The sequence below is a fragment of the Talaromyces amestolkiae genome (assembly GCF_001896365.1).
Source record: "Talaromyces amestolkiae strain CIB chromosome Unknown scaffold3.1, whole genome shotgun sequence".
Classification (NCBI taxonomy): Eukaryota; Fungi; Ascomycota; class Eurotiomycetes; order Eurotiales; family Trichocomaceae; genus Talaromyces; species Talaromyces amestolkiae.
Window position 1 is genome coordinate 1607957 of NW_024468039.1, and position 26522 is coordinate 1634478.

General features: G+C 48.0%; 10 protein-coding genes across 10 annotated transcripts; 5 read left to right on the forward strand and 5 right to left on the reverse strand.

Annotated features, from left to right (window-relative positions):
- Nucleotides 1–184: 184 nt before the first annotated feature.
- BHQ10_002571 (uncharacterized protein) lies at nucleotides 185–1414 on the reverse strand (the record flags this gene model as incomplete). Its single annotated transcript, XM_040874732.1, has 1 exon — nucleotides 185–1414. The coding sequence occupies one exon, from the start codon at nucleotides 1412–1414 to the stop codon at nucleotides 185–187; it is 1230 nt and encodes a 409-aa protein (XP_040731076.1).
- A 527-nt stretch (nucleotides 1415–1941) lies between these two features.
- BHQ10_002572 (uncharacterized protein) lies at nucleotides 1942–5596 on the reverse strand (the record flags this gene model as incomplete). The annotated part of the gene is made up of 4 exons (XM_040874733.1): nucleotides 1942–2705; nucleotides 2764–3182; nucleotides 3943–4558; nucleotides 4606–5596. The coding sequence occupies 4 exons, from the start codon at nucleotides 5594–5596 to the stop codon at nucleotides 1942–1944; spliced, it is 2790 nt and encodes a 929-aa protein (XP_040731077.1).
- An 824-nt stretch (nucleotides 5597–6420) lies between these two features.
- Nucleotides 6421–6747, reverse strand: BHQ10_002573 (uncharacterized protein; the record flags this gene model as incomplete). The annotated part of the gene is made up of 2 exons (XM_040874734.1): nucleotides 6421–6570; nucleotides 6622–6747. 2 exons carry the CDS (start codon nucleotides 6745–6747, stop codon nucleotides 6421–6423), a joined length of 276 nt encoding a protein of 91 aa, XP_040731078.1.
- An 858-nt stretch (nucleotides 6748–7605) lies between these two features.
- On the reverse strand, nucleotides 7606–8312 carry BHQ10_002574 (uncharacterized protein; the record flags this gene model as incomplete). Its single annotated transcript, XM_040874735.1, has 2 exons — nucleotides 7606–8132; nucleotides 8180–8312. 2 exons carry the CDS (start codon nucleotides 8310–8312, stop codon nucleotides 7606–7608), a joined length of 660 nt encoding a protein of 219 aa, XP_040731079.1.
- Nucleotides 8313–9437: 1125 nt separating this feature from the next.
- Nucleotides 9438–10858, forward strand: BHQ10_002575 (uncharacterized protein; the record flags this gene model as incomplete). The annotated part of the gene is made up of 3 exons (XM_040874736.1): nucleotides 9438–9675; nucleotides 9722–10443; nucleotides 10496–10858. The coding sequence occupies 3 exons, from the start codon at nucleotides 9438–9440 to the stop codon at nucleotides 10856–10858; spliced, it is 1323 nt and encodes a 440-aa protein (XP_040731080.1).
- A 2133-nt stretch (nucleotides 10859–12991) lies between these two features.
- Nucleotides 12992–13888, forward strand: BHQ10_002576 (uncharacterized protein; the record flags this gene model as incomplete). Its single annotated transcript, XM_040874737.1, has 1 exon — nucleotides 12992–13888. The coding sequence occupies one exon, from the start codon at nucleotides 12992–12994 to the stop codon at nucleotides 13886–13888; it is 897 nt and encodes a 298-aa protein (XP_040731081.1).
- Nucleotides 13889–14685: 797 nt separating this feature from the next.
- BHQ10_002577 (uncharacterized protein) lies at nucleotides 14686–15716 on the forward strand (the record flags this gene model as incomplete). Its single annotated transcript, XM_040874738.1, has 2 exons — nucleotides 14686–15032; nucleotides 15095–15716. The coding sequence occupies 2 exons, from the start codon at nucleotides 14686–14688 to the stop codon at nucleotides 15714–15716; spliced, it is 969 nt and encodes a 322-aa protein (XP_040731082.1).
- Nucleotides 15717–16778: 1062 nt separating this feature from the next.
- BHQ10_002578 (uncharacterized protein) lies at nucleotides 16779–18434 on the reverse strand (the record flags this gene model as incomplete). The annotated part of the gene is made up of 2 exons (XM_040874739.1): nucleotides 16779–16838; nucleotides 16893–18434. The coding sequence occupies 2 exons, from the start codon at nucleotides 18432–18434 to the stop codon at nucleotides 16779–16781; spliced, it is 1602 nt and encodes a 533-aa protein (XP_040731083.1).
- A 2393-nt stretch (nucleotides 18435–20827) lies between these two features.
- Nucleotides 20828–24667, forward strand: BHQ10_002579 (uncharacterized protein; the record flags this gene model as incomplete). The annotated part of the gene is made up of 1 exon (XM_040874740.1): nucleotides 20828–24667. One exon carries the CDS (start codon nucleotides 20828–20830, stop codon nucleotides 24665–24667), a length of 3840 nt encoding a protein of 1279 aa, XP_040731084.1.
- A 415-nt stretch (nucleotides 24668–25082) lies between these two features.
- Nucleotides 25083–26479, forward strand: BHQ10_002580 (uncharacterized protein; the record flags this gene model as incomplete). Its single annotated transcript, XM_040874742.1, has 4 exons — nucleotides 25083–25401; nucleotides 25454–25881; nucleotides 25946–26115; nucleotides 26170–26479. 4 exons carry the CDS (start codon nucleotides 25083–25085, stop codon nucleotides 26477–26479), a joined length of 1227 nt encoding a protein of 408 aa, XP_040731085.1.
- Between the last annotated feature and the right edge of the window lie 43 nt (nucleotides 26480–26522).

The following is a 26522-nucleotide window of genomic DNA, read 5'->3' on the forward strand; positions in this document are numbered from 1 at the left end:
ATTATAGATAGTATGACCACGTGATAGATTGATGAATATAGCAGTATGTCTTCTTGTACCGTATCGCAATCGCTATTCTGAAGTCTCGTATTGCCGTAAGTAATGTTATACATTGTAATTATTCTAGTCACAGTATTATACATCCATCATCATTAAACATTAAATAATATCAATATCCTACCCCTCAATTTCCCGGCGTAACATTCTCCTCCTCATCATCCGACCTATCATCCTTCGCAACCCTATAAACCAAAAATCGATACACACTCCTCCCCAAACAATACAACCAAAACAAGTTGAGCGCCTGCAAACACGCCAACAGGCCAAACGTGATAATCTGCGAAATCCAACACTTGTACTGCTGCGTCTCCCAATTGAGTTCGTATGGCCCGACAGTCTGAAACGCGCCGCCGGGAAGAAGAGAACCGAGAATGCGGAGATTGAGGTAGTGTCGTAGATAGATCCATGCCGAGACGCAAACAGCAAAAGCCGGTGGGACGAAGTCACTATCTGTGTATTGAAGGGATTTGCCAACCTGAAATTCATCCACTTCAATTAGCCAACTCCATTCTCTTTCTAGAACCGGGGGGCTTAGTAGACTCACAGCAAGAAAAAAATCACTAATATCATGCGTAACATAAACCGCGATGCCCATATACGTAAAATGAAACCGATAACTCAACCCAATCAACGCCAGCGTCACAACATGATGCACCACCAGCTCCTTGTAATCCTTCCTCGGCTTCTCCAGCCCCAGAATCATAACGAGAGCCTGCTGAGCCCAATATGCCGCTTCAAACAAATAATAAAACTTAAACATTGCGTCGTGCGATCTGTGCGGAAAGGAGGCGTACATCCCCGGTGTGTTGAAGTACCATACTTCCGGCACGCTGTGACGCATAACGTATAGTCCTAGCGGGCCCATGATTCCAAAATAGATGACTGTATACATTTGTTCCATGTACCGGAGTTGTTTGGCCTTGGATTTGATGCCGTAGTGGACGGATAATGGGCGGAGGAATTCTTGCATTATGAGCTCGCGGGTAAATGAAAGGAAAATGGTGTAGAAGAGGACGAAGGCAATGTCCCATAGTCCTTTGCCATATTGCGGGTTTTTAGTCCCTGGTTGCTGGAATTTGTAGGAGAGGAAGAGGAAGCGGTGGACGATGTTGGATTCTGTTGGATTGAGGAGGTATGCGAGTATGAATGCGACGAGGGGGACGAGGGGGATGGTCCAGCGGTGTTTGAGAGAGAATCTGGCGAGCCGTTTCCAGGTCGGACGGTGCTTGCGTTTGTTTTTTCTAGCAGCTGACTTTTCATTCGTCTCTATTTTGTTGGAGGTATCAACCTGTCGACGCTGTCGTGTGCCGCCATTCTTTGTCTCGCCGGCAAACGACGACGTAGACGTCGACATTGTGACGTTCCAAAAGCTTTCGAAACTAGGGAAACAAAGATTCCAAGTGACGATGGAGTAATTTAATTATGATGCTTTATAGAGATGTTGACAAATTTCCCATTTGGTGAATTAGGGCTAGGAGGAAAAAAGTGGGGTCTCGCAAGTGACTCGCAACATCGCAACCCAATCGCTGTTGGATGATTTGGCAATTCTCAAGCCACATATGGAGGGCTGTTCGTGTTCCTGACTAAAGCTGACTTACTAATACGATTGAGTTTTGATAGATGGTGGTTATTGGTTGTATGTTGGAGGGTTTTCAGGTACAATTTGAGATATGAGCTAGAGTAGAGTGCAGTATGGTGCTCTTGGAAAGACTACAGTAAGCAAGGAGATTTGGGGTCTTTTTCATGCTATTATCATGTTTTGTAAATCAATTCTATTTGAAAGTTCTAGATGCTCAATACTCAATACTCCGTCGCATTATGCATACCCGCATTTCAACAGGCCGAAAGACACAGAAAAATGCAAAAACAAAGAAAAGAACATCACACCATCTGAGATCGATACGGCTCSTACGAACCAGTCCTATCGTCCCTCCACATCGGTGATGAGCTCGCATAAGAGTCCCGCTCGACCGGCCTCAGCTCCTCCTGCGACGAACGCTCACTGTCCACCGTCGCAACCTTCTTCTTACGACCGCCTCCACAGCATCGGCAGCAGCAATAACCGCAGCACAAAATCCGTCCCAGACCACTAGAAGGCAACTTTGCATCTGGCCCCGTCAAAATGCGGCCTGGGTGCATGACACACCAAACACCAGCAGCCAACAACATGGGGAACGCATCAAAAACATACATGAACCATTCGTGCGTCGTGATGGGATTGTTGAGTCCAACACCGGAAGTGTACTCAATCAACCGATAAACAATCCGCACAGTGATAGCAATCAAACTGAAATACAAACTATACAACAAACCCCTCCACCTCGTCTTATCGCCCTGCAGCGCACCGAGTCTCTCCAGCCGAAGCATCTGACGATGAAATTGCACCGTCAACACCAAAAAGCAGCAGATGAAAAACTGCTGAACACCGATACCGCCCATATAAATATCCAGACCGGTCTTTATTGTTGACGCACTCGCTCCGGGAGTCGCCATTGTACCACCGGCAGCCTGGACGATGAACGAGCCGAAATCGAGACAGACAAAGATGATTGCTAGATGGGAGGGTTTGAAGGGCCAGATGCGTTTTTCGGGGACAAAGAAGTATATCATTCGTGCGAGGACCATGTAATCGAATGCGTTGACCCCTGTTGGCATATGTTAGCGCTTGCTATGAGTGGCCGAGTGAATAGGGAGAGGACTTACACAAAGGCGCGAGCAAAATCAGAATCTGCGTAATAGTCGCCAGTCCCTCACTCTGCTGGTTCCTGGTGCTGAATGTGCGCGTCAAATAACCAACAAACTCCCACGCAACACCCATGATGATAACCCAAACGAAGCCGGTCTTGTACATAAACATTTGCACGGAGTGAGCTAGCAGAAGCATTCCGAAGATCACAGTGAAAGCGAGTGCGGCGCTAAAGGATGGGTAGTAGTTGTACATGGCATTACATTCTGTTGGAGGGACGTAGCCATTTTTGTCGGGTGCGATGGTGGGAGTGCATGTATCGGTAGGTAAGTCTAGGGAGAGGCTGAGGGAGAATTCTGTGCGGGTGGATGTAGTTGAGGTAGATGAGTCGCGTCGAGCTAGAGGGTTTGTAGGGATTGCAGTTGGCGTAGGAGTTCTGATGGGGGTTATGGCAGTTGAAGTTGCTGTTTCGAGTGGTATGGCGTGGACGGCTTGGAGGGATGCCAGCAACGGTATCAAGAAACCGACGAGATGCATTTTTCTGATGATAATAATCGCAATGCCTTAGAAATTCAATGCAGAGCAGAATGATAATAGTAGTTGCACGTTGATGTTGATGCTGGGTATTGAATTATTTCATCAATCGACCTGGGAGAGGCCTTTAAATAATGCATCCATCACGAACAATTCCATATATGCGACTATTTTTAGATAAAGACTACTGCCATCCGAAGTCTAATACTTTTAAAAGGAAGATTAGCTTAGATCTTTGGACAAAGGTAAACTCAATCCAGCCTCCACAATAGGCCTAAAAGAAGGGCTTAAACCAACATGTTCCCCAGGCATCTCCATAATGCGCCCCGCTGATTGGCTGCGTCGTCTAAATGGTAAGGCAGCTTAATTCTTCACCATCTTAATGCATACGATATACGGTAAGCTGAACATTGGCAGTGCTTTGACTAACCTTAATTAGCCCGTCGCATACACGTTTCAGGAATTCTAATTCGTCTCGATATTAGGTTCTTGAGCTGGGTGGTCTAGTAACATGGCTTGTCACAGTTCCAGGTAACTAAGTTCTCACGCTCGTCACTCGTCCAATTCAAATCCGTTAAAGATGCAGAAAATGATTCGTCGCGTGTGTATATGCAAGTCTATTCTATCATACCTCTAGCAATATCTTTCAAGGCAAAACCCACGTCGTCACACTCGAGTTCGGCACATTCCCAACCCAACCCACACCACTCTCCAAATACACCGTAACATTAACATCATTCGCAAAAGTGTTTTCAATTACCACCGTCCTCGATCCATCCGGATTCAGACTTGCGATTGCCTGAATACCGTCGCCGTTGTCGTCAACTGCGCTCCCGTCGGTCTGAAGGATGCGTGCGCCGGGCGGGATGAATTTGCTGAATTGTGACATGATATAGTACGACAGGTTGAACGTGTAGTCTGTGGTGTTGCTGCTGCTGCTATCTGCGCTGACGGTACTATTCACGCTCACTATTCCATCGCACGACGAACAACCGCCCGACTCGAGATGAGGGCCGGCATCGTCGTTTGTCCCTAACGTCCACGCCGTCACGCCATTTGCCCAGTTCTGGAGCGGACCCATGGTGAAATTCACAACGTGCGTCCAGCTGAGATTGGTAGGTGTCCAGCATTCGGTCATGTATTGGCTGATGTTAGGGTACTGGTTGTGGAATTCTGTCAAGACGGTCCAGTTCAGAGTCGATGCGTAGCAGTGCCAGGCTACTGCGTCGACGTATTGTGCTGCATACCCAATGACAGTAGAGGCATAGTCGGCGTCGTCTGATCTTGTTAGTATAAAATAGTCGCTCATGAAGGGAACGGAATACCTGTATTGTCATCCAGAGCCCACACGGTCGTACTTAAATTCGCCTTTTGTAGTGCCGGCCCAACATACCCATTGATCAGCTTTCCGGACTCATCAGCCTCAACATACATGGTCGGATACCCTGCCTGGCTATTCAACGGCTCATTCTGGATGGTGATTGCATCGACGTTCACACCAAGATCGGCATATGCCTGAATATACTTGACAAAGTACTGCGCAAACGCACGACTGTGGCCGGTGCTCCCCAGACCTTTGCTGGTACCGTATCCATCGTCGAGGTTATTATCAGTTGTATTACCTATGAGTTGTCCATTGATTTTCATCCATCCCGGCGGACTCCACGGCGACCCGAGGATAGTGATGTTGCCATTCATTTGTTTCATTTGCGCCAACAACTGCGCCATCGCTGTTCCTTGATTTCCTAGAGCGAAATTCGATAAATCGGTATCCGTCGTTCCATTGTTGTCGTCATATGTATATGCCTCAGTTGACAAATCACTTGATCCAATCGTATGCCGGATTAGCGTAAAATTCGCGCCGTCGCCAGTCACTAATTGCTGCAGAATTGCTTTTTGTGTTTCGTTGGATTGAGAGCTGAGTGAAGAGACGGTCGCATCTGTGACCGTAGCGCCGAACCCGGCGACGATTTGTTTGTAGCCAGATTGCGAGTCATCGACCGTCAGATTCCATGCCGTTATATTTGTGTTCGTAGGCCATGATGGTACTGTGTTGATATTTGTATTGCTACCAACATTGAATTTCGAAGGAGCGGTGATGTTATCGACTTTGTAAGATCCGGCGGCGTTCGAGCAAAATGCCGCCGGGTTTCGTCTTCCTGCTGGGTTGGGATTGTGGTGCCCTTTGAGACCGACCCCTAATCCGACGCCTAATGCGACTGCGAGAATGACAATAAAACCGACGATGATCCATAAGAGTTTTGACCGTCGAGTCGTGGGTAGCCAGGAAAATTTGGCAGTTTTCTTGCCGTCCATTTTTGGCTGTTTTGCGATATTTAAAATGGCGCAAAACAAAACTTTCTTTTTTTTATCTTCGCTGAATCATTATTCAAACCCAACCATTCTGACTGTTGTGAAAGACCGAATGTATCCCGAGTGAAAAGAGATGAAGTCTTCAGAATCGAGTCAAAACTTCAGGACCGGGTCGAAAAACTCCCTTATCAACGTGCATGAAATACGTTTCATCGCCCGCCAACAAAGAACCCTGTTCATCGGGCCATTATCTTCCTCAGCCGCTAGCAACGTTGCAATTGTCGGCGTAGCCAAATTGAGGATTCGAGAGCGTGGCTTGGCTTTGCAGATCGTTTTAGTGGTGCGATAGCGCGAGCGTCGCCTAGACCTTGTGGGACTTACGATAGGCTGCTACGAATCGGAATTCATACTGCAACTGCGGCTTTTGCTCGTCGTGTCGCAATTTGCAGGGAAGCTTTGCAAAAATTGGACCGATTAGCAAGGCACAGACGCCGACATGTGTCGAGGACGCCGATGCCGAAATGCTACATATACCCGACCGAGCAGGTAGAACTTATCAACCGGAAACTATTTCGTACCCCAAGGCCCGTCTTGTCGATCTGTGCATATCTATCGTTTTAGTGCTGTTTTCTCGTCGTCTGTGTCATATTATTATCGTACTCAAGGAATTTCAAAATCAACATTATCCAGGGCAGATGCCAGGATAAATTTGTATTTCATTGTAAGTCTCGTTTCGTAATTGTACAAAAATCAAACACCAAATCATAAAACATGTCATTATACATTTAGGTCTTTTGACGTCCTAGGCATACTGAGCAACAAAGCAATTACTCCTCAGGGTATTCCAGATCATCAAAACTCTGCTGATATCCACCACCAGAGCGAGAACCGCCCTTCCTGCCGGCTTCACGAGCCTTGGGGTCTCCAGGCTTGAAAGATCCGCTAGACGCTCTGCCGCCCTTGGAGGCAATATCATGCTACGTTCATCAGCATGATCCCAAAAGAAGGTGGGGACGAGGGGAACATACCTGCTTGGCAGGATCCATGCTGGCGAATCCGCCTGAGTGGCTGGGCTGGCCGCCCTTCTTGCCGATGTTCTGCACCTCTTCGCGAGGGCGGTTGGAGAAATTTCCGGGGTTGGAGTTGTCGGTCATTTTGTGTCTTGATGGTTTGATTGAAAGGTTTTGGTTGGTATAATATGGACGTTGAGTTGGATAATTTTAAATGTAGATAGAGAGGGAGGTCGAAGGTGTCTTTATAGCTGGACCTGTGCTTGCTTGCCTCAGGAATCAACCTGAGTGAGTACTTGGCATACTTGATCTTTCTGCAATGAGGGATGCATTCTGTCACCGTTCGATCACCACTTTGTATGATGATCTTGACGACGAGAAAATTTTGAACTGGGACTGCTCCATGCTGCAGCCATTCTAGAACGGGGAGTGCGATCGAAGGAGTTTCCTTTTTCGAGTTAACCCAGATTTAAGCAATCTATCCACGAGATCTCTGATGTGGACCATAAACAGAGCGACCCAATTAAGCTATATCGCCACACTATGATCCGTCGACCAGCCAAGCTTCATCAAATCACAGCCGATATAACAGAACGATGGCCGGCGAAACCTGTTTCTGCTGATTGAAGAAGCAATTGATCGATTTCTTTCTTCAGATTTGTATGCAAAGATGTAAGGAATACCGACCCATTCGATATCATAGGTAAGTAACTTTGAGATGCATGCGTATAAGCTTAGGTTGCGTGCTGCATTGAACCGTGGTTGCGATGAACACTATCAAATTCGGGGAACTTTACTGCAGCCCCCATTTCGATATTACAGGCAAATGCGAAACATTTACTACTTTTTGAGATATTTATAGTATATTATAAGTACTACTTGATTTGTGGAGAATTTCTTCATATGTGCAATCATTGATTACGCAATCTGGTATCTAGTACTCATTCAACAAGACAAAGGGAATCCATCGTAAATCATAACCATTACTTTAGCTTGAGACATTTAGTAGCGAGTAGCATCGCCACCGATGGTGCGGCTGTTGTCCAAGTCAGAGTCGACACGAGGATCAAGCTTATTGGCAATGTTCGAGTCGTGAGGACCTGCAGTCTGCTGGGCAGACCCGCTGCCAGGGGTAGTGTAGCTACTTCCAGAGGGTGCACCTACGCCACCACCAAGATTCTGGTGACGGGCACGGTTGTCGAGGTCAGAGTCAATGCGGGGATCAACCTTGTTGGCGAGGTTGGAGCTGTGAGGGCCAGCATTGGTGGAGTTGGGGTTGGTGTCATAGGCGCCGCCAGAGGTCAAGCCGCCGGTGGTACCGTACTGACCTCGGTCACTGTCGACGCGAGGGTCGGCCTTGTTGGCGAGGTTAGAGTCGTGAGGACCAGCGGTGGTTGTGCCAGTGTAACCACCGGTTCCAGCACCGTAGGCTCCAGTGCCGGTGCCAGTGCCAGTGCCAGTGCCAGAAGAAATACCAGTGCCAGCGGTGGTGTTGCCAGTGCCAGCGGCAGAGTATGCAGCGCGGTGGTCTGCTTCTGTTAGACTATACCATCAGAGAGATGAAGAATGAACTTACCTCGGTCAGAGTCGACGCGAGGATCAGCCTTGTTGGCAATATTGGAGTCGTGGGGGCCCGCGTTGGTGGAGGTGCTGGGCTTGTCGTGGTGGTGGGTCACCGCCTCCTTGACCTTGTGCACGATGTTCGACATGATTGTTGATGGGGTTGTGTGTATTATTTGTGAGAAGATTGTTTTTGAAGCTTGATGATGATTGTGATGTTAATGATGATAGAGGGTAGGAAGCAGCGAAAGCTTGGGTCCTTATATAGCCATCTCCCCTCAATTCAAGTTTCTCCAGCTATGACGACGTCGTCTTTTGCAGGCATCTCCAGCAGCGTGACATCATTCTGGTTTATGCTGTGCAACAACGATATGGAGCAAGCTGTCATAAGAGCTGCAAATCACGAATCCAGCCATGGCGTGACAGACAATTGGTCAAGGAGAGGTATCTGGGGAGAGAATCAAGACATGGAGAGACCCAAGCTTGGAATGTGGCGTACCTGTCATCAGCCTCAGCTCTGACTGGACAGTTATCGATGCCTCAGGTTCATGTCGCAATGACATGACGATGATGTATTCTTTGGAAATCACATGACCGAGCTCCACGTGATGCCATGTTTTGTGATGTATTCTCTTACTACTGAAAGTACGTAGAGAGTGGATCCAGACCAGCAAAGTGCCAGCTCCAGGCCTCAGGCAGGACTACGCAGGAGCTTGACGTAGGCTTGCCAAGAACTGGCCAAGCCGCCAGGGAGGACAGATGCGCCAATGACATAAGAAATGGTGGAGCCAGGCCGACGGCCTTGGAAAACAGGCATACAATCACCCATACATGTCTGCCATGTACGTTCTACATAATAGTCAGTTTCTATTTTCAGCCTGGGTCTCCATCAAAGCTTATCACTTGCCCCTCTATCTTCATTCTCCAACATCTTATTTTCATCTGGTTGTACTCTGTATATGTATACCTAATAGTTACTGCATATTGCACATACTGTAGAAAACATCAATCTGCTCTTGCACATGTCTGTTAGTACTGTCCCAAATGGGGAACACATCGGAGATGATCGACACCCCACCACGAAATACTACTCTGTATATAGTAAGCCGATGAAGTCATCAGGATCGCCGGTTATGCCTGAGGCCACAGAGTCTTACTCAGGTTCCTTCCTCTGATGCATCACTCTGACAACAACTCCTCTGTCATCCTCGCCGTGAACAGCTTCACGACTGTTGATTGTACAGGATTATTGCCAAGCCAGCTGGTTCTGTCTGATGGCGCCGATGCAACAGGATAGAAAACGGCTGAATTTTAAGAATTTGTTGCTGCCGTCTTCACAGTCGGGGCTGTCGACATCGATTGTACTCTTAGAACAGGCCATCTTCGTCAATGCCTCGTTGTCTTCACCATCGGTACTGCGAGGATGCGTCAATTTAGATATTTCGAAAAATGTGCAGCTTCGAGATTTGTGCATCAATTTTACCGGTGTGAATAGCGTGCAGAAATTTGGCCGTATGTATGAATCATACTGCAGAAGATGGTCTGCTAATTCTAGCAGGCTTGTATGATAAAGAACGAGTGATAGATCAAACATGGCTTGTTCCCCGCCTCGAGGCTCGCCMCTCTTCATCTCAAGTACACACCATCCACCCACACGAGACCGACCACAAAAAATGGCCAATTCTCGAACCAGGCCATTATGTATACGATTTTGAATTGTCTTTCAACGAACCTCTGCCGGAAACATTCAATGTCGGCGGATGCAAACTCAACTACCATATTCAAGCTATAGCAAATTCCGGGCTCCGGCAGCAAATCTCGCCGAAACAAGAAGTCACAGTCGTTCACTGTCCGCATGACGATATCTATCTTCACGATTCGAATCAAGTCACTCTATCACGGATATGGAACAGACAAATCATGTACAACGTCGAATTGGCTGACAAAGGCGCAGCTATCGGTGGGAATATTCCGATTTCTGTCCGCATTGGATGCTCAGATATTATGTATCTTGCTGTGCAAGTATACTTGGCTCAGAAGATAAAATTTCCTGGCATTCCGGGGAGGCAATCACAACTACGGAAGAAGCTGTTGCTCAAGTCGAAATGCAATGATTTATCGACGGGCAAGTTTAGCGAAACGCCATCGCTGAATTTGGATCGAGAGTCGAATTTGATCATCATTGCGGGCAGTGTGCCTTTACTTGACGAACCGAGTACGCAGTTGAGGTTGCATCCGGATGTGAATTTTACAAAAGTAACGGCCAGCCATACAATACTCGTACGCTCTTTATTCTCTCTTGTCGTTGCTCAAATGGCTAACACAATTGTAGTTTCTCATCGACATCACCATACCAAATCCACAAGACAGCAAAAAGACTACCGTTTGTCGACTGACTGCCGAAACCCCATTCCGTGTCCGCTCGTCACAGACGCATTTGTGCGACTCATCAGTTCCCCAATACTCGGAATCTCATAATCTGGCGGTCGACTCGGGAGATTTCAACAGTTCCCGGCTGTTACCACCGCCGTTCCGTTCTGAGTCTCTATCTCGACATTCATCGGAAGTCTCTGCAACGGATTTGGAAGGAGACCGCTTTTCGCGGCCGACATCAACCTGCTCACTGTCGACTGAGGAACTATCCACAATTCCGATATACCCGCCACCTGCATATAGTTCGATCGCCGCGAGTTAAGACGACATGCCCTAAAAATATAGCTATTATGTCCGTTGCTGCCGTCGTCGCTCCTGTCGTCCGGGTCCGATATAGAAGCACATCAACTGCTCATGCAAACAATGCGAACACCGCGGTCTCTGCCCGTCGCACGCCGTATTATGTTCGTTGCAAGCTTTGCACGCCACGCCGACAGCGGTAGATGGAAGCGAATGACTATGCAGTAATACCGTCGATGTCGACGCGGAGTCACAAGGAACGATGGAGGTAGAGTCCGGCGGAGACGAGGAGAGCCATTCCAGGACCCGTTCGATGCTCGCCCTGGTCCTCATTTTTCTGCGTTACCATTCACGATGGCATTCCGGTGGTATGTGTCATGAAGTTATGTCTGGTTTGGTTAGTTGAAAGGGGAGTAGTGGCTGATTTGCGTAATGACTCGCCTTCGTTTCACTACCTAGGTATCCATGATCATAGACATAGATTTATAGATGGCGTTTCGGTCCGCGGATGTATGAATAGTCAACAACCAACCAATCGTACGCCCCTTGCATACAATGGAATTCTCCGTAGATAAAACGCACCCCTCAATCCTGCCAACTTTTCCGGCGAGGTCTGTGTTGTCGCATCACAAATACTCGAAACTAGGCCCGGAAAGTGGCTCCCGGATCGCGATCCCCGCACCCAATGGCTTGGACCTACGTAGTTGGCAGTATTTCGCTGGTCCACTATTGGTACTTGGTCGCTTGAGATTTTGGCTTGGATCTTGCTGTAGTACGCACTAGTTCAGATGAGGTCGGTTTTGACACGTAGATTTCAAACTGGCTTGACAATACGCAGTGATGGTGATTGTTGGCTACATACGTGGCGGGGTCAATATCTGGGAAATATGGATTAAAGTACCTTTCTTCTTTGTACCGGAGTTACGGAACTGACAAGTTTTCGTGGACTCCAGTTTGAGCGCAGTACCAGACTTCAGTTTCCCAGCATTCCCGTGATAGCCGGTGAAAGAGGACCTTGTGGAACGAGGCGTCTCTCTTTTCTTTTCCATAGCGGGGCAATTCTACAATGTTTCTCTCATAGATGGCCGTTTGAGTACGCGTTTGCTCGTTCTCAATCTACATCTCAATCTGGAACTCATCTGAAGGAGTAGTTAGGATGAACACGATCCAGGGCTCGGGGGATTCTGACTACCTCCCGCATTCTTGGACTGAACTGTACCTTTTGCCCCTCCTGATCCCTGGGATGGGTCACGTGTGTCCCAGGCTCACTGCGGTCCGACGTGACGTTGCTGCCTCGACTGGTTCTGCGAGTTGACATATCGATGACTCACGAGTGACATGAGATTTACTCGAAGAGAACGCCAGCCACGTGAGACTTTAGAGAATTAGCCACAATGTATCATGGTTGCGTATCAGCCACTCACTTATAAGAAGCAGCTTGTACTATGTATAGCAGATCACCGGCTAGTGGAAGAATCCACCTAATCGCAATGTCGGATGAACGCCCGCCATGCATTCTTGCATCTATCAGCCTGATTGAACAGGCCATAGCATTGGCTGATGAATGCCATGAATCCATTGAACGTTCAGGGCCGTTAGTTGGCTGGGCCGTTACCCCAGCCTCTACGGACTACTTGGTATACTAACTAGTACGCATACTTTCTATGTATAGTATTCAAGCAGCGTAAGTATGATGCAAAGGCACAATTAATTGCAGTTCTGATTGGCTGGGACAAGAAACCGCTCCTCAAAAAAAGCATGACATAAGCAGGAATCATTAGACGCGCTCTGATTGGCCGGTATCTTAAAGGTATTACATCCAACGCTCACTCTACACGAGCTTCATCTTATATTTCTTTCACTTAAATCAGTGTCTCTCTGCATCCATTTAATCAATCTCACGACAAATGATGTCATACACCGTATTTAACGCGATAACCCGTGTGACGTTTGACATCCTACTCCTTGGCCTTGTAGCCATGGACGAAAATAGCAAGCAATCACGATGAAGCGCCTTGCTCATCCAGGTGCTGTTTGAGATGTATATAAACAGCCTTTTTCGTGCTCACGCAGACGACCTTTGTCTGATCGAACATCTACACGTCTTCTACTATATGACTGATCAACCATCAAATCCATCAAAATAACATCAAAAATGGCACCAGGCAGAACAAACACCACTACCGGGACAGCACAGGCACACATCCAAGAACGCCTTCCCCCGAAATCTCAAACAAACACCCACCAACGCTTCCGCGAATTCGACCTCCAAGGCAAAGTCTTCGTCGTAACCGGCGGTGGCCGTGGGCTCGGCCTCGCCATGGCCGAGGCGCTCGTCGAAGCAGGAGCTCAAGTACACTGCGTCGACCGTCTCGCGACACCCGACGACGAATTTTACAAAGCTCAGAAACGCGCAAATCCTGCTTTTGAAGGCTCATTGCATTACCGACGTATCGACGTGAGGGACAAGGAGAATGTGGCCAAGACGTTTGCTGAGATCGCAGAGTTAAACAACAGATTTGATGGCATATTGGCTGCTGCTGGGGTGAACCATGTCGACAAGGCCATGTCGCATACACCGGAGGAAGTCAATGAAGTGATGAGCATCAACTACACCGGTGTGTTTATCTGTGCGACCGAAGCCGCCAAGCAGATGATGAAATACAAATGCCGAGGCACGATTTTGCTTGTGGCCAGTATGAGCGGAATGATTGCGAACAAGGGCATGTTTTCGCCAGTCTACAACTCTTCCAAAGCGGCTGTCATTCAACTCACGCGCAGTCTTGCGATGGAATGGGGTAAAGTCAACGAAAACGGCGAAGGTGGCATCCGCGTCAACTGTCTCTGCCCAGGACACATCATTACGCCCATGGTCCAGCAAGTCTTCGACAAAGAGCCCGAGTCAAAGGAGTTATGGCAAGCGGAGAATATGATGGGTCGTCTGGCGCAGCCGGAAGAGTTTCGCGGTGCCGCTCTGTTTTTATTGAGTGATGCGAGCAGTTTCATGACGGGGGCGTCGCTCGTGATTGATGGAGGACATACAGCGTGGTAATATTTCACCATCTACTTACTTGAAAGTTTTTGTACATACCCTACAGTTGTGGTAGTCACGACTCACGATACATGATGGCGTTGATAGATTACTTGACATACAATGCGATCCAATCGAATCGTAATATTGAGTTGGAATTATCTGTAGAATTCAGAAATAAATGACTTTTGAGATCATCAATCTACTTACTTTCTTGTCCACAGCTGCTACATTGGCTTCTTCACCCAAAATTCATTCAACATGCCCAATAGCTTGTTCTATTCAAATAAAAACCCCGCCGGAAGGTCGCAGTCCTAGAAAACAAATGTTTTTTCCACTATGTTACAAATGCTCTTTCAGGTTTGGAACATGTCAGGTCTTTAGCGTACTCATCTGCTCTTTATTCCGCACGAGCCCATTGTTTTCTTTGAGAGTAGATTGGATATGGGATATACTACCTAGCTATCATGAGAATTGCATGCAGTCGAAGTTGTGTCGTTTGAGCGTGGTTGTCTGAATTGCTCTTTGTGGTGGGAGGTCAATCGGCGAAGGATAAGCCTCATAACCGACGTCTACAGACGGGCAATCCCGTCAAACGACAATGCCCTGTGACATGTCAGTATTCACTCTTTGAATGGGATTACCCCAGGCTGAGACAAAGACTACAAGATACTGCTTCGCAACTTTGATTCTGGACAGATGTCATTCACCATGTCTATCGACTAGCAGAGATCTCAACTATAAATTAGTTAGATATCTCCTGGTCAACCATAATCTGTCCCTCTTCCTCGGTCCCATCACTCTGCTATCAAGCCAGAATGCTCTTCTACGCCCATTTCCACCACCCTAGCCTCAGTCGAGATGACTTGATCCTTACCGGGAAGAAAGCTCAAAGAGCTATCAAAAAAGTCCAACGCGACCTCCGAACCAAATTCGAGAATGGGGAACCATTCTTCTCTAAAGACGCAATCCGAGATGTCCGCGACCAACTGCGCCAATCCACCGAGACAGGTCACAAAATCACCGTCAGGGGACTGAACAACATGCCGATAGACTTCATTTTAGCAACGGGTGATATCTGTCCACGCATCGTCGATGATAGTAGCGACGACGACGACAATGAGGACGACGAGAACAGCGAGAACGGCGATGTAAAACATATTTTGTATGATATTCTCCAGTTTCTGCTAGATTTAGTCAGACTACGCACTAATATTGATATATCAGGACAAACCCATGCATCCGCTACCGAACCCTACAAGCGCTTCTAGACTATCCCAAGCCCCTGATCGACATGCATAGCGCCTATTGCAACATGCAAATCGCACATCACTCAGTCCTGAAGAACAAGTTTACCGGAAAGATACTAGACGGAAGCGATGCAATCCCGCCATCCAAGAAGTTTGCGAAAAGGTTCTTCGAAAAGAATCTTCGCACCTGGAAGGATGGACAGCAATGCCAATCTCTCCTATCTATCCTCAAAGCCAAACAGGACTATTTCAAAAACGGAGGCGTCAGCAATATCATCTCCTTTGGCAGCGGCACATTCACCGCCAACGTCCGAAGCGACTGGAAGACCCATTCAACGTTTCAACATGCATCGCTATTGACCTTGCGCGACTTCCTACGGGAGGTCCTCGGTGATACCAACGACACCAAAATCCTAGCCCAAGATCCGGCATATATCCAGAGAGACAAGGATATTCTCACAGAGCAGGGAATCACAATCCTCGAAGATCCAGACGGCTTTCTCGAACTCGACGACCGCTCAATCGTGTTTTCATGCGCGCCCACAGGCACCAATCACGCAGATTGTGACGGATCTGTGTCGGCCATTGATGCTTGCTGATCGGTGACACTGTCAACCCGAAGAACGATATGGAGGTGTAAGTCAGTCCCTCGCTAACAATACACCAACATCGCATAGATTAACGCTCGCTTTTTTTTTACAAGGAAAATGTCTAACCCGGATACTCCACATATTCGAGATTTGATCAGGAATCACTACGACATCTTTGATTTTCCGCAGGATCCCGACAATCTGGGCCATGAGGACAATTTCGGACATGTCAGTATTTATGTGCGTCGGGATTGATTCATGGACCGCGACTCGGATAGACTTTTACCACGTAGTAGACTAGCGATCGCATGAGATGAGAGACTAGGTAGATCGTGTTTTGCGCCATTTCATCTCTATGAGAAATCGGTTGGGCCTTTTGCTCTGGACAGCTGCAGTCTTGCCTAATATTTGACTAGCATCAAATGCAATTCAGCAGTAGTATGTACACGTTTGTTTCACTCTATCGGGATGCAACCCAAGCCCGGAATAAAGCAAACTGTTCGGAGTTTAATCACGTCTATTCGGAATTGAGTAGGGTTGCATTTATTCCGTGAGTTCAATGACCCCAATATGACACTACATCCCGGAAATACGAAAGACCCAACATCAAATCAAAAGAACTGCAGACATCACATGAACTACCCATCCAGTAATCATTTTTCTTATCATCTTGAATCCTACTGATTCGAGACTAGGACAAAGAAATAGAAAGTATGGCATCATAGGACATGAGCGAGTCAGGCAGCATGCTTATCTCTTCCCCACAAAAGCCAATTAAATTAAATTAATCTATGCTACTCTATAACGGGGCTGAAACCGTATGACGGCGGGCGCCACTTACAACATCTTCCCCTAGAACTACTGCTAGTCCTGTATACGTATTATGATGAGCGATTTGATCTTCATGAAAATGCAGTCATAGATAATAATATATACAGATGGCACACTCGCTTGTACGTAGTCAAAACAGTGCTGGAATATATGAAACATGGAAATATGTATGCATCGTAGCAAGCAGTCTATTGCAACAATTAGACGCTGTACATGTAGTCTATCAATATGCAGTAACGCTTATTCAGGACTGGCGCATGTAAAAACTCCTCTGACGGAACCATTGTTGTAGTTGTTGATCTGTGACAACGAGTTAGTGCAATTCGATTCAATACAATGGAACAAGGAACTTACAATGTCGGTGATACTTGCATACGTACCGCCCACCAACGTAATGGCGCCAATGATGAAGGTGATACCATTGATGATCGCCCACGGCAAGTTCTTGGAAGAGTACCACGGTCCCTCTCGGATCAAGATGAACCACATCAAAGCGGGGAAATAGAAGCTGAATCCAGAAATAAAAAGTGCAGACATGATAGAGAGCAAATCGGAAAAGAATGGAATCACTTCGGCAATGATAAATGCAAGTACGGTGATGACTGCAATCAACGCTATCCATGTAAGCCAGCCCATCTTCGAGTTGATAAATCGAATCGGAGAGTTCTTATATATGCGGCCGTGAATCAGGCGACCGACGACGGTGCCGTTGATGGAACCACTAATAAAAATAACCGGCAGCGCAAGACCATATGCGACCTTGCTCAGCAAGTGACCAGCCGACGTCAGCGCAGGGCTCGAGACATCTTGTCCGACAAAGGCGTAGACCAGCGCGCCAGTAACGGTATAAATGATAATTTCGATGATTCCCAAAGCCCAGATAGACTTGACAAAGTCCTTTGGCGTGTGCATTTCATCCATGAAAGAAAACTGGCACATGGCGAAACTGTAGGCGAAAATGATGTTCGAAACAGCGATAAAAGCGTCGGTGAATGTAGTGCCCTCCTTTGGCCACGCAGACCAGTTCACAGCCGATAATCCACCTGGGGAATTGGTGGCTTCGACACCGGTGCCGATGATGGTAATACCGATGGCGATGACGATCGACGCAAAATCAACGTATCCGAGGATGGCAACCTCGGCGAAGCTGGGAGGTAGAGCGACAGCGAACAGGATGATGGCCGAGACAACCGCCCATACAATGGAGCAGACACCGCTGCTGGTGATGTTCATCCATGCGATGGTGCCCGTCAGACAGTGCGAACCAACAAGGAAAATCAGAATGCAAATTAACATGGCATTGATCAACTCGAATCCAAATCGACCAAACATCAGACGACCAGCGTCAGGATAGTGGGCGACATGGGGGAATTTGAGTTTGACCTGACCGACGACGTAACTAGTGTAGATGGCGACCAGGCCGAGACCGACGCAGCAGATGACACCAGCAACCATTCCAAGAGTGGCAAACGAAGACGGAATCGACAGACTTCCAAGGGCGATGGCCTCGACTAGAAGCACGACAGTGAGACGCTTCCAGCCCAAACGATTGAACTTGGCATGACCGCGACGTTCCTCCTCTGTCATCTCACCGAGTTCGTGGTCGTAGGGAACATGCGGCTGAATGTCTTTCTCGCCCTTGTGGGAGCCGGGCAGCGAGGCTTTGTTGACCTCATAGTCGGAGGAGGAAATGTTGTCTTGGGAAGACATGGTGTCTTTGTATCGTCTGGTCTCCTCGAGAAGGATGGAGCGGCGTTGCGAGGTGGTGAAGAAGGAGAGAGGCAGGAGGGACGATATAAGTATTCCATCACGGGACGTCTTGCTGGAAAGAGATGCTGAGCGGCCTCGGAGGAAAGCCTTCCTCCCGTGAATTGCCGGCAGAACAGCAGATTCCATCCATTGCGTAACTGTTCGTGCCTTGATTGGCCTTAGTCCAGGGACATCATCCACAGGGAAGGAGCGATTGCCCAGTCCGGCCTGGTGGCGTCGAAGCGGCGGGKCCACCCATCCTCTTGAATGTCACACAGCCAGTCACGGCGCATTAAAAAGCGGATATTGACCCACCCGGCGCCGATCCAGGATTGCGCTTGCCTAATACGGACACTCGGGGTCTAAATTTGCATGCCCTAAGCCCTAACAGAGCAGATCTCTGCCGTCTGATTGGTGGCATGCTCGTCATTTTTTCAGTCAGTTACATCCTGCTGCGATACTGACACCAGTCAATTACTAAAGACATACCTCGTGTGAGTACGTAACAGTTTCCCCGCCTGGCAGTTGCTTCCAAAGTGCGATCGCCGTTTTACTCCATGATGCGGAGTCCGGAGTATGGAGTACTATTAACTAGTAGGAGAGCACATGCGGAGTAGACAGCACATAGCAAGGTAGACCAGGAAATAAAAAGACGCAATACGAGGTCGTAGTTCGTAGGATGATACGCTGTTATCAGCTTTGTCGATCGATGATGAGAAGTTTTAGCGGAATTAGAGTTTTTCTCGAATCCTTCCGCATTTGTCAAGCTCGGACGGATGACTGCCATTAGACTTTCAGGCACACTCAGCGACTATGGTACAAGGCTTTCCGCCACCAAGGCCATAATGCGAGATTTTCACCCCAAAATCCAACAAAGGCCGCCGTCAAACAACAACTACTCCTTCATCAGCCGACCTGGATGAGTCGAACTTGCATATCAAACCACGTACACATGTACCTTTGAGTGTATAGATTAGTTAAACTCTTTTGCAGCCCCAGACAGATTGACTTTGCAATCCAAATAAAGCGCGCATGATGATCCTCATGTATTGTTCGCTTGCAACTCTGCATATACTCTCGTCCAGTAGCAATGCTTTTCTAACCTTGACTTGTTGTGTGACCTTACCTAGTGGGCACGTATAAATGTAGGTATATACCCAACATATTCACTAACTCTTAATTAATGTACAGCCAATTGATCATGCAAACCGCGAGGCTTAGGCTTAAACTTCAATGTTGTCGGTCATCGTAGTTGGGGACATATATATATACCTAGGTAAGTTGTCAATGCTGTGGGGTAGATTCATTTTGAGGCTTACCTACACATGTACATACATATACTACATGGTAGATACTTCCAAGATTTACTATCCATTACACATGGCTACTGCCCGGGTGGCCTATCAAGAATAAATAAATTGAGCGACAGACGATTTACCGTTGCGCAGTGTAACGAATGCTTCTTAGACATGCCATGACCGCATGATAGTTACGATTGGCTCGGCCTATTGCCCGCCAAAAGAATACGAGTACTGTACATATGGAGGAACCCCGCAGGACCAATATACTATGTAGGCTGGGCCAGGTAAAAGAAAAAGCAAAGATATAAAGCAGCCGCGTCACGCGACACATACATAAAAAACATCCAGACGTTCCACTTGGCCAGGAATGGCAGGAAAAAAAATGCGGCGGTGTGAATCTGCATAGTACTGATGTCATTGTAGATCTTTGGTATGAAGATAACAGGTATCAGTCTAAAAACTAAAGCAAGTCATCCAACATACTCCCTTTTGAAGAACTACAAGCTTGCCCCCCAAAAAAGTTCGCCGTTAACACATGCAAATAAGTGCATGGAATCATGACCGGATCTCAACGAAAGTGTGGGAGACTAGCCCTCTTTTGGAAAAGTCGGTTCCTGACCGCGCAATTCCAGCCTCACTATTGGCTCAACATTTTTAATTTCCATCTAAATCCAACCAACTCTAGACTAGTTCCATCTGAACTGGCCAGTCTGGATGCTTCTGGAACAGATATTGTGGTCGATAAAGCAAGATTTCATCACCGATCAAGGCACCAAGGCATCAAGGCACCGAGCTTTATCGCCTTATCGTGTTCCACAAAGTTTTCGTCTATGTTGGTGCCCCTCAGTCTCTACCGTCTTGTTTCTGGAGAAGCGTCCACGTTTCTTTTGCTCCCGGTCTTCACACTGTTCTGATACGTCGTCTGGCATTTCTCTTAGTCAGACTCACCCCTCCGATTCTATTTCCAGACCGGCTTCATATACCGCCATGCCAATTATCGAACCTATCACAGAGCAATAGAATTTTAACCGTAGCCGCCGGAATCGCTTTTCGCGATCACGCAGACAAACAGCTGGGCTCTTGCAGAAGCGTTACCTATATATATATCAATCACGCCTTCGCCAATCCACTCAAGACGGCCGAACGATCGATCGAACTTTCCAGAGCTCGACTGTCAGTACAATCCATGCCCAGGGTTCATTTGTTCGATTGTAACAGTGCATGCAATAAAACAATACAATGACAAAAGGATTGCCCGTGATCGACACCACCAAAGACCTCTCGGCTCTTTTCATTAAGCAAGTCGAAGTCAGTCCCAATGCCGTGGCCCTGGAAGATGGCGACGTTACATACACCTACGCCCAGCTGGATGCCGAGGTAGACACGCTCGCTAGGCGTCTACGCGGCTACGGCGTTGGTCGCAACATCCAAGCCGGCGTACTTTTACCGCGATGCGCCCATTACGTGATCGCTTGTTTGGCTATTCTGCGTGCCGGTGGTGCTTTTCTCGCGCTCGAGTTGGCCTACCCCCCCGAACTACTCTCAGACGTGATTGAAGATGCGAAACCAGTGGTAGTCATTACACACTCTTCGGAGAAATCCAAGGTCGTGAAACAAGTACCCGTAATCTGCATCGATCAGCCTCTGTTAGAGCCGAATGGAAATGCCAAAGATCCCGGTCCCTTACCTGCAGACGACGATTTGGACCGATTGTGCTTTGTGTCGTATTCCTCCGGAACAACAGGCAAGCCCAAGGGTATCGCAAACCCACACCGAGCTCCCGTGCTTTCATACAATCTACGCTTTCTCGTGCAAGATGTCAAGCCCGGCGACCGAGTGGCATGCAATGTGTTTTTTATTTGGGAGATAATACGGCCGCTATTACGAGGAGCTACCGTTGTAGTAGTACCGGACGAAGTCAGCTACGATCCTGCTGCATTGGTCGACCTACTTGCCTCGAAGCATGTCACGGAGACATTGATGACGCCAACTCTTCTTGCTACTGTACTTGCTTCTGCTCCAGATATTAGAACTCGCCTACCAGAACTCCGCACTCTCTGGTTCAATGGTGAAGTCGTCACCACTGATCTTGCCGGCCGGTCGATGAAAGCCCTTCCCCACACCCGTCTACTAAATTGTTACAGTGCTTGCGAGACTCATGAGATTGCATGCGGAGACATTCGTGAAATGTACGACGAGAATTCTCTATATTGTCCTGTTGGACCCCCTATGGACCTTGAGCATACCTATATTCTTGACGAACAAGGAAAACGAATGACCACTAACGAAGTCGGAGAGCTCTTTATCGGCGGATCAATGTTGGCCTGGGGATATATCAACCGTCCAGAGACCACGGCTGAAGCTTTCACTCCCAATCCATATGACACGACTCCCGGTGCTCGCATGTACAAGACGGGCGATCGAGCGCGAATTTTGCCTTCTGGGATACTAGAAATCAGTGGTCGAGTGGGTACTATGATCAAGCTGCGTGGCTACTCTGTCGTACCAGGTAAAGTGGAGAGTGAAATCCTGAAACGCTTTGCTGCCTGTGCATGCAGTGTAGTCGCCCACGGTGAAGGACTGGAAAGACAGTTGGTTGCGTATGTCGTCCGCGACCGCGATGCCTCATCAGGTCGTCCACCTATCGTCATTGATGAATCTGGACGGAGTCCCGAAGCGCGTCGTGCCCTCGCCCCTTATCTTGCACATTACATGATTCCAACGCTTTGGGTTGAGATGGATGCTCTGCCTACAAACGAAGTCTCCGGCAAAGTAGACATCAAAAACCTTCCGCCACCACCAAAGCCAGCTCAAGCCAACGGCAACCATAAACGAACCCTGTCAGATTCAGTCAGTTTCAAAGATGTTGCTGCGTTCTGGGCCGCGATTCTCAAAGTACCACAAGAGAGTCTTAAAGCAGAGGACGATTTTTTCATTTTAGGCGGACAGTCATTGATGTTGGCAGACTTGTCTTCACGGCTTTCGAAGAATTACGGTTTCCGGGTGTCTATTGCACGACTTGCCGAGGTACCTACCCTGGCTGGTCATCTTACCGCCGTTCGCGCGGCAAGAGACGGTCACAGTGCAGCAGTACAAGCAGAACTCCCTTCTATCCTACGAAAAGACTCTACGTTAGACGATGACATCAGGCCTCATAATGTCAACCTCCGACCCATTGATACAGCAGAGACCGTGCTCCTGAGCGGAGTAACTGGCTTCCTCGGCGCCTTTCTGCTCAACGATTTATTAGAATGCACTAGCGCACAGATCATTTGTCTTGTACGTTTCGGCCACCCGACACTGGATGGTCAGCCGGAAGCAGTTGCAAGAATTCGCAAGAACCTGCTAGATTTGGGCTTGTGGCGTGATTCGATCATGGAAAGAGTAGAGATCCTCCCCGGCAACTTGTCCTTGGACAAATTTGGCTTGTCTCACGAGGAATTCGACGATTTGGCATCCCGTGTTCAAGTTATAGTTCATGCGGCGGCGACCGTCAATCTCGTATACCCATACGCTGCTTTACAAAAGGCTAATGTTGAAGGTACGAGAGAGATCATTCGTCTCGCATGCAAGAGCGGTGCAACATTACAGTACGTGTCCACAAACGGAGTGTTACCGCCATCGGGCAAGGATGGCTGGCCAGAAGATACCATCTTGGCCGTTGAGGATGTACCTGAAAAGCTTCCTGACGGCTATGGGCAAACAAAATGGGTGGCCGAGCAACTGGTTTTGGAAGCCGGGCGCCGTGGATTGCCGGTCAAAATTCATCGAGCAGGAACTATTAGTGGACACAGCACGACCGGTGCTTCCAATGCATGGGATTTGCTTTCTGCGATTATAGTCGAATCAATTAGACTCGGATATGCGCCGGATGTAGATGGCTGGCGAGCCGAGATGACCCCGGTAGACTTTGTCAGCAAGTCGATCATACACCTTTCTTCCCAAACGGCTGCTCAACAAACTATATTCCACTTGGGTGATCCCGATCCCATCACCATCAGGTCAGTTTTTGATCAGCTCGAGCAACTGGGATACCCAACGAAACCTTTAGGATGGGATGAATGGGTAACTTTATGGAATGAGAAGCGGGGTACTGTGAAAGGTGGGGACGGTGCGTTTACTGTGGATATTCTTCGAAGTGGCATGCCGACCGTGGACTTCTTGAAAGGCATTGTCGTCTTGAACAACGCCAAAACAAGGCCTTTCCGAATTGCAGTAGAAAGACCCAAGGTCGATACTGCGTTGCTAAGCACCTATACTCGCCATTGGTTCGCTAGAGGCTGGTTACCGCGAGCTCCTCGAAAGGGTGTCGCCATGTCTACAAAGCCCGCCAACAGATCGCCATTGTACGGGCGTGTTGCTGTGATCACCGGTGCGTCATCTGGCATTGGTGCTGCTGTTGCTTTGGCATTGGTCAAGCAAGGTTGTCATGTCGCACTTGGTGCTAGACGATTGGAGGCTTTAGAGGCTGTTCAGCGCAACTTTGGTGTCGCTGAGGGCAAGAGTATCATACGGGCAACCGATGTTACGGACAAGAAGCAAGTGGAGGAGCTTGTTCGTGCGGCGACCGATGAGCTTGGACCTGTTGACATCCTTGTTTCTTGTGCCGGTGTTATGTACTTCACCATGATGGCGAATGTACAGACCGAGGAGTGGGAACGTACCGTGGACGTCAATTGCAAAGGTCTCTTGCATTGTTTGTCAAGTACTGTCCCGGGAATGCTTTCCCGAGGAAGTGGACATATCGTCGCTATTTCATCCGACGCAGGACGAAAAGTGTTCCCAGGACTGGGTGTGTATTCGGCTAGCAAATTCTTCGTCGAAGCAACTCTACAATCACTACGTCTCGAAACCGCCGGTAAGGGACTCCGTGTTACCAGTGTACAACCAGGCAACACCGCCACCGATCTCCTCAACATGTCTACCGACGCTGAAGCAATCAAGAAATACGGGGAGCCAACTGGAGCTCAGATACTGGACCCAAGTGACGTTGCCAACTCGATCATCTACGCGTTATCACAACCGTCACATGTTTCAGTCAACGAAGTATTGATTGAACCTAGAGATGAGCCCATATAAATGCGTCGCTGTCTACTGTCTAACATGATTTGGAAATATCTCGGGCTTTGACGATAGATAGATTGGATGAAAAACGTTACTGTATATAGGAAACCAATATAAAAGACTTCTTAATCACAACCTTGGAACATACAATAGACTGAGATACGTCGTGCTATACAGTAGTCTGGGAGTTATGTGGTATATGTACCATTGGGGAACATTGCCGAGCTGGAAGGCAGCCGTTACCCGTACCTATTCGGAGGAGCATCGGATATGTTCCGAGAGCCTTATCTCATGCAACTTTTATCAGTATACTCTAAGATCACGAGCCGTTGCATGATTAGTCTTTTCTTTATAATCTTATACCTCAATTGACTCGAAATAATTCTGAGAGGGCAACAATCAAGCAGACAAATTCCAATTATACAAGAACATGTACGTCGACGTCAGCAAGCCGCCTCCCCCGCTCCCCGTGCCTCGCTGCACAACGATAAGTCCTGGAGTCTCCCTTCTACAACCACTGTCTCGTCGAGGAACAGGACCTGGCATGATCATTGTCGTGCCGGACTCGACTCAATCAAACCTTTCGATCATTGATGGCGTACCCTCGCCACTGATCAAATGGGCCGAGGAAAGCTATACGGTTGTCGAGATTCAGGAAAGCGCGTTATCTGCGAACATTCTGCAGCGGGCAATCGAGGCGGTTTTCGAGTCGGGTAGTTGTGTGACAAAGGAGAAAGTCGGCCTAGTTGGTAAGTCAAACATTACACGATAAATTGGTAAAATAAACCGACAAAAGTATAGTATACAGCGGCCATCTGTGGAATCTTGTAGCTCCGTTGCTGTCATCCACAACCGAGATCTCGGGTGTAGTCATCTACGCCAACTCAGCCGAGGAGCCTTCGCTATCAGAATCTCCGATTCTGTGTCTGAAACATCTTTCCGGAAAGCCATCTTCTACAAGCGACAACATACCCACGAACCGGCTATACACTTACCCCAGCGCAAAATCGTCCTCCTTCGCACTCCCGTTCCAAGATGACTTTTCTTACTCTCTTGAAGCACTATCACACACGCGAAACCTGACCTTTTTAAAGCCATTGATTAATGGCCCCTACTTTGACCTAGAGCAGATTTGGGATGAGCATACCTATTTCGAGTTTGAGAATCGGTCCGTTGAGTGGACGATGAGTACGATGGTGCAGGAGCCGTATGTTAATCATATTCCAACTGTAAGTCAATTCCAGCGTGTCCTACGTTTGAATGATAGTGAGCTAAGTCGGAATTTTTGGATAGATGACCGGCGGCGTTGGCCGAGAGAAATTGTCGCATTTCTACGCCAATCACTTCATTTTTAAAAATCCGGCAGATGCAGAGATGGAAGTTATCAGTCGCACCGTCGGTATAGACAGGATCGTCGACGAATTCATCTATAAGATCACCCATGACTGTGAAGTAGACTGGCTGTACGTCCCCTTCTTCTAACCGGCTTCGTTTCATACTAATCATTCCAAATACAGTGTTCCCGGCATTCCTCCAACAGGCAAAAAACTCCAAATCCCAATGACAGCAATAGTCAACATCCGCGGCGACAGGCTGTATCATGAGCATATCGCATGGGACCAGGGCACAATTCTAAGTCAGCTGGATCTGATGCCAGAGTATCTTCCGTTTGCGTATCCGCTTGTAGGTCAAGAAGCCAAGGAGGGAAAGAGACTTGAGATCAAGGTGCCCGTGGCTGGTGTGACGACGGCGACGAAGATGAGGGATCGGAATGCAGTGGAGTCGAATGACTTGTTTGAGTTTAAGGTTCGAGAGGTCGAGAATTGATCAGATGCCTGCTATATCTATCTGAATGACTTTACGAGCAGTC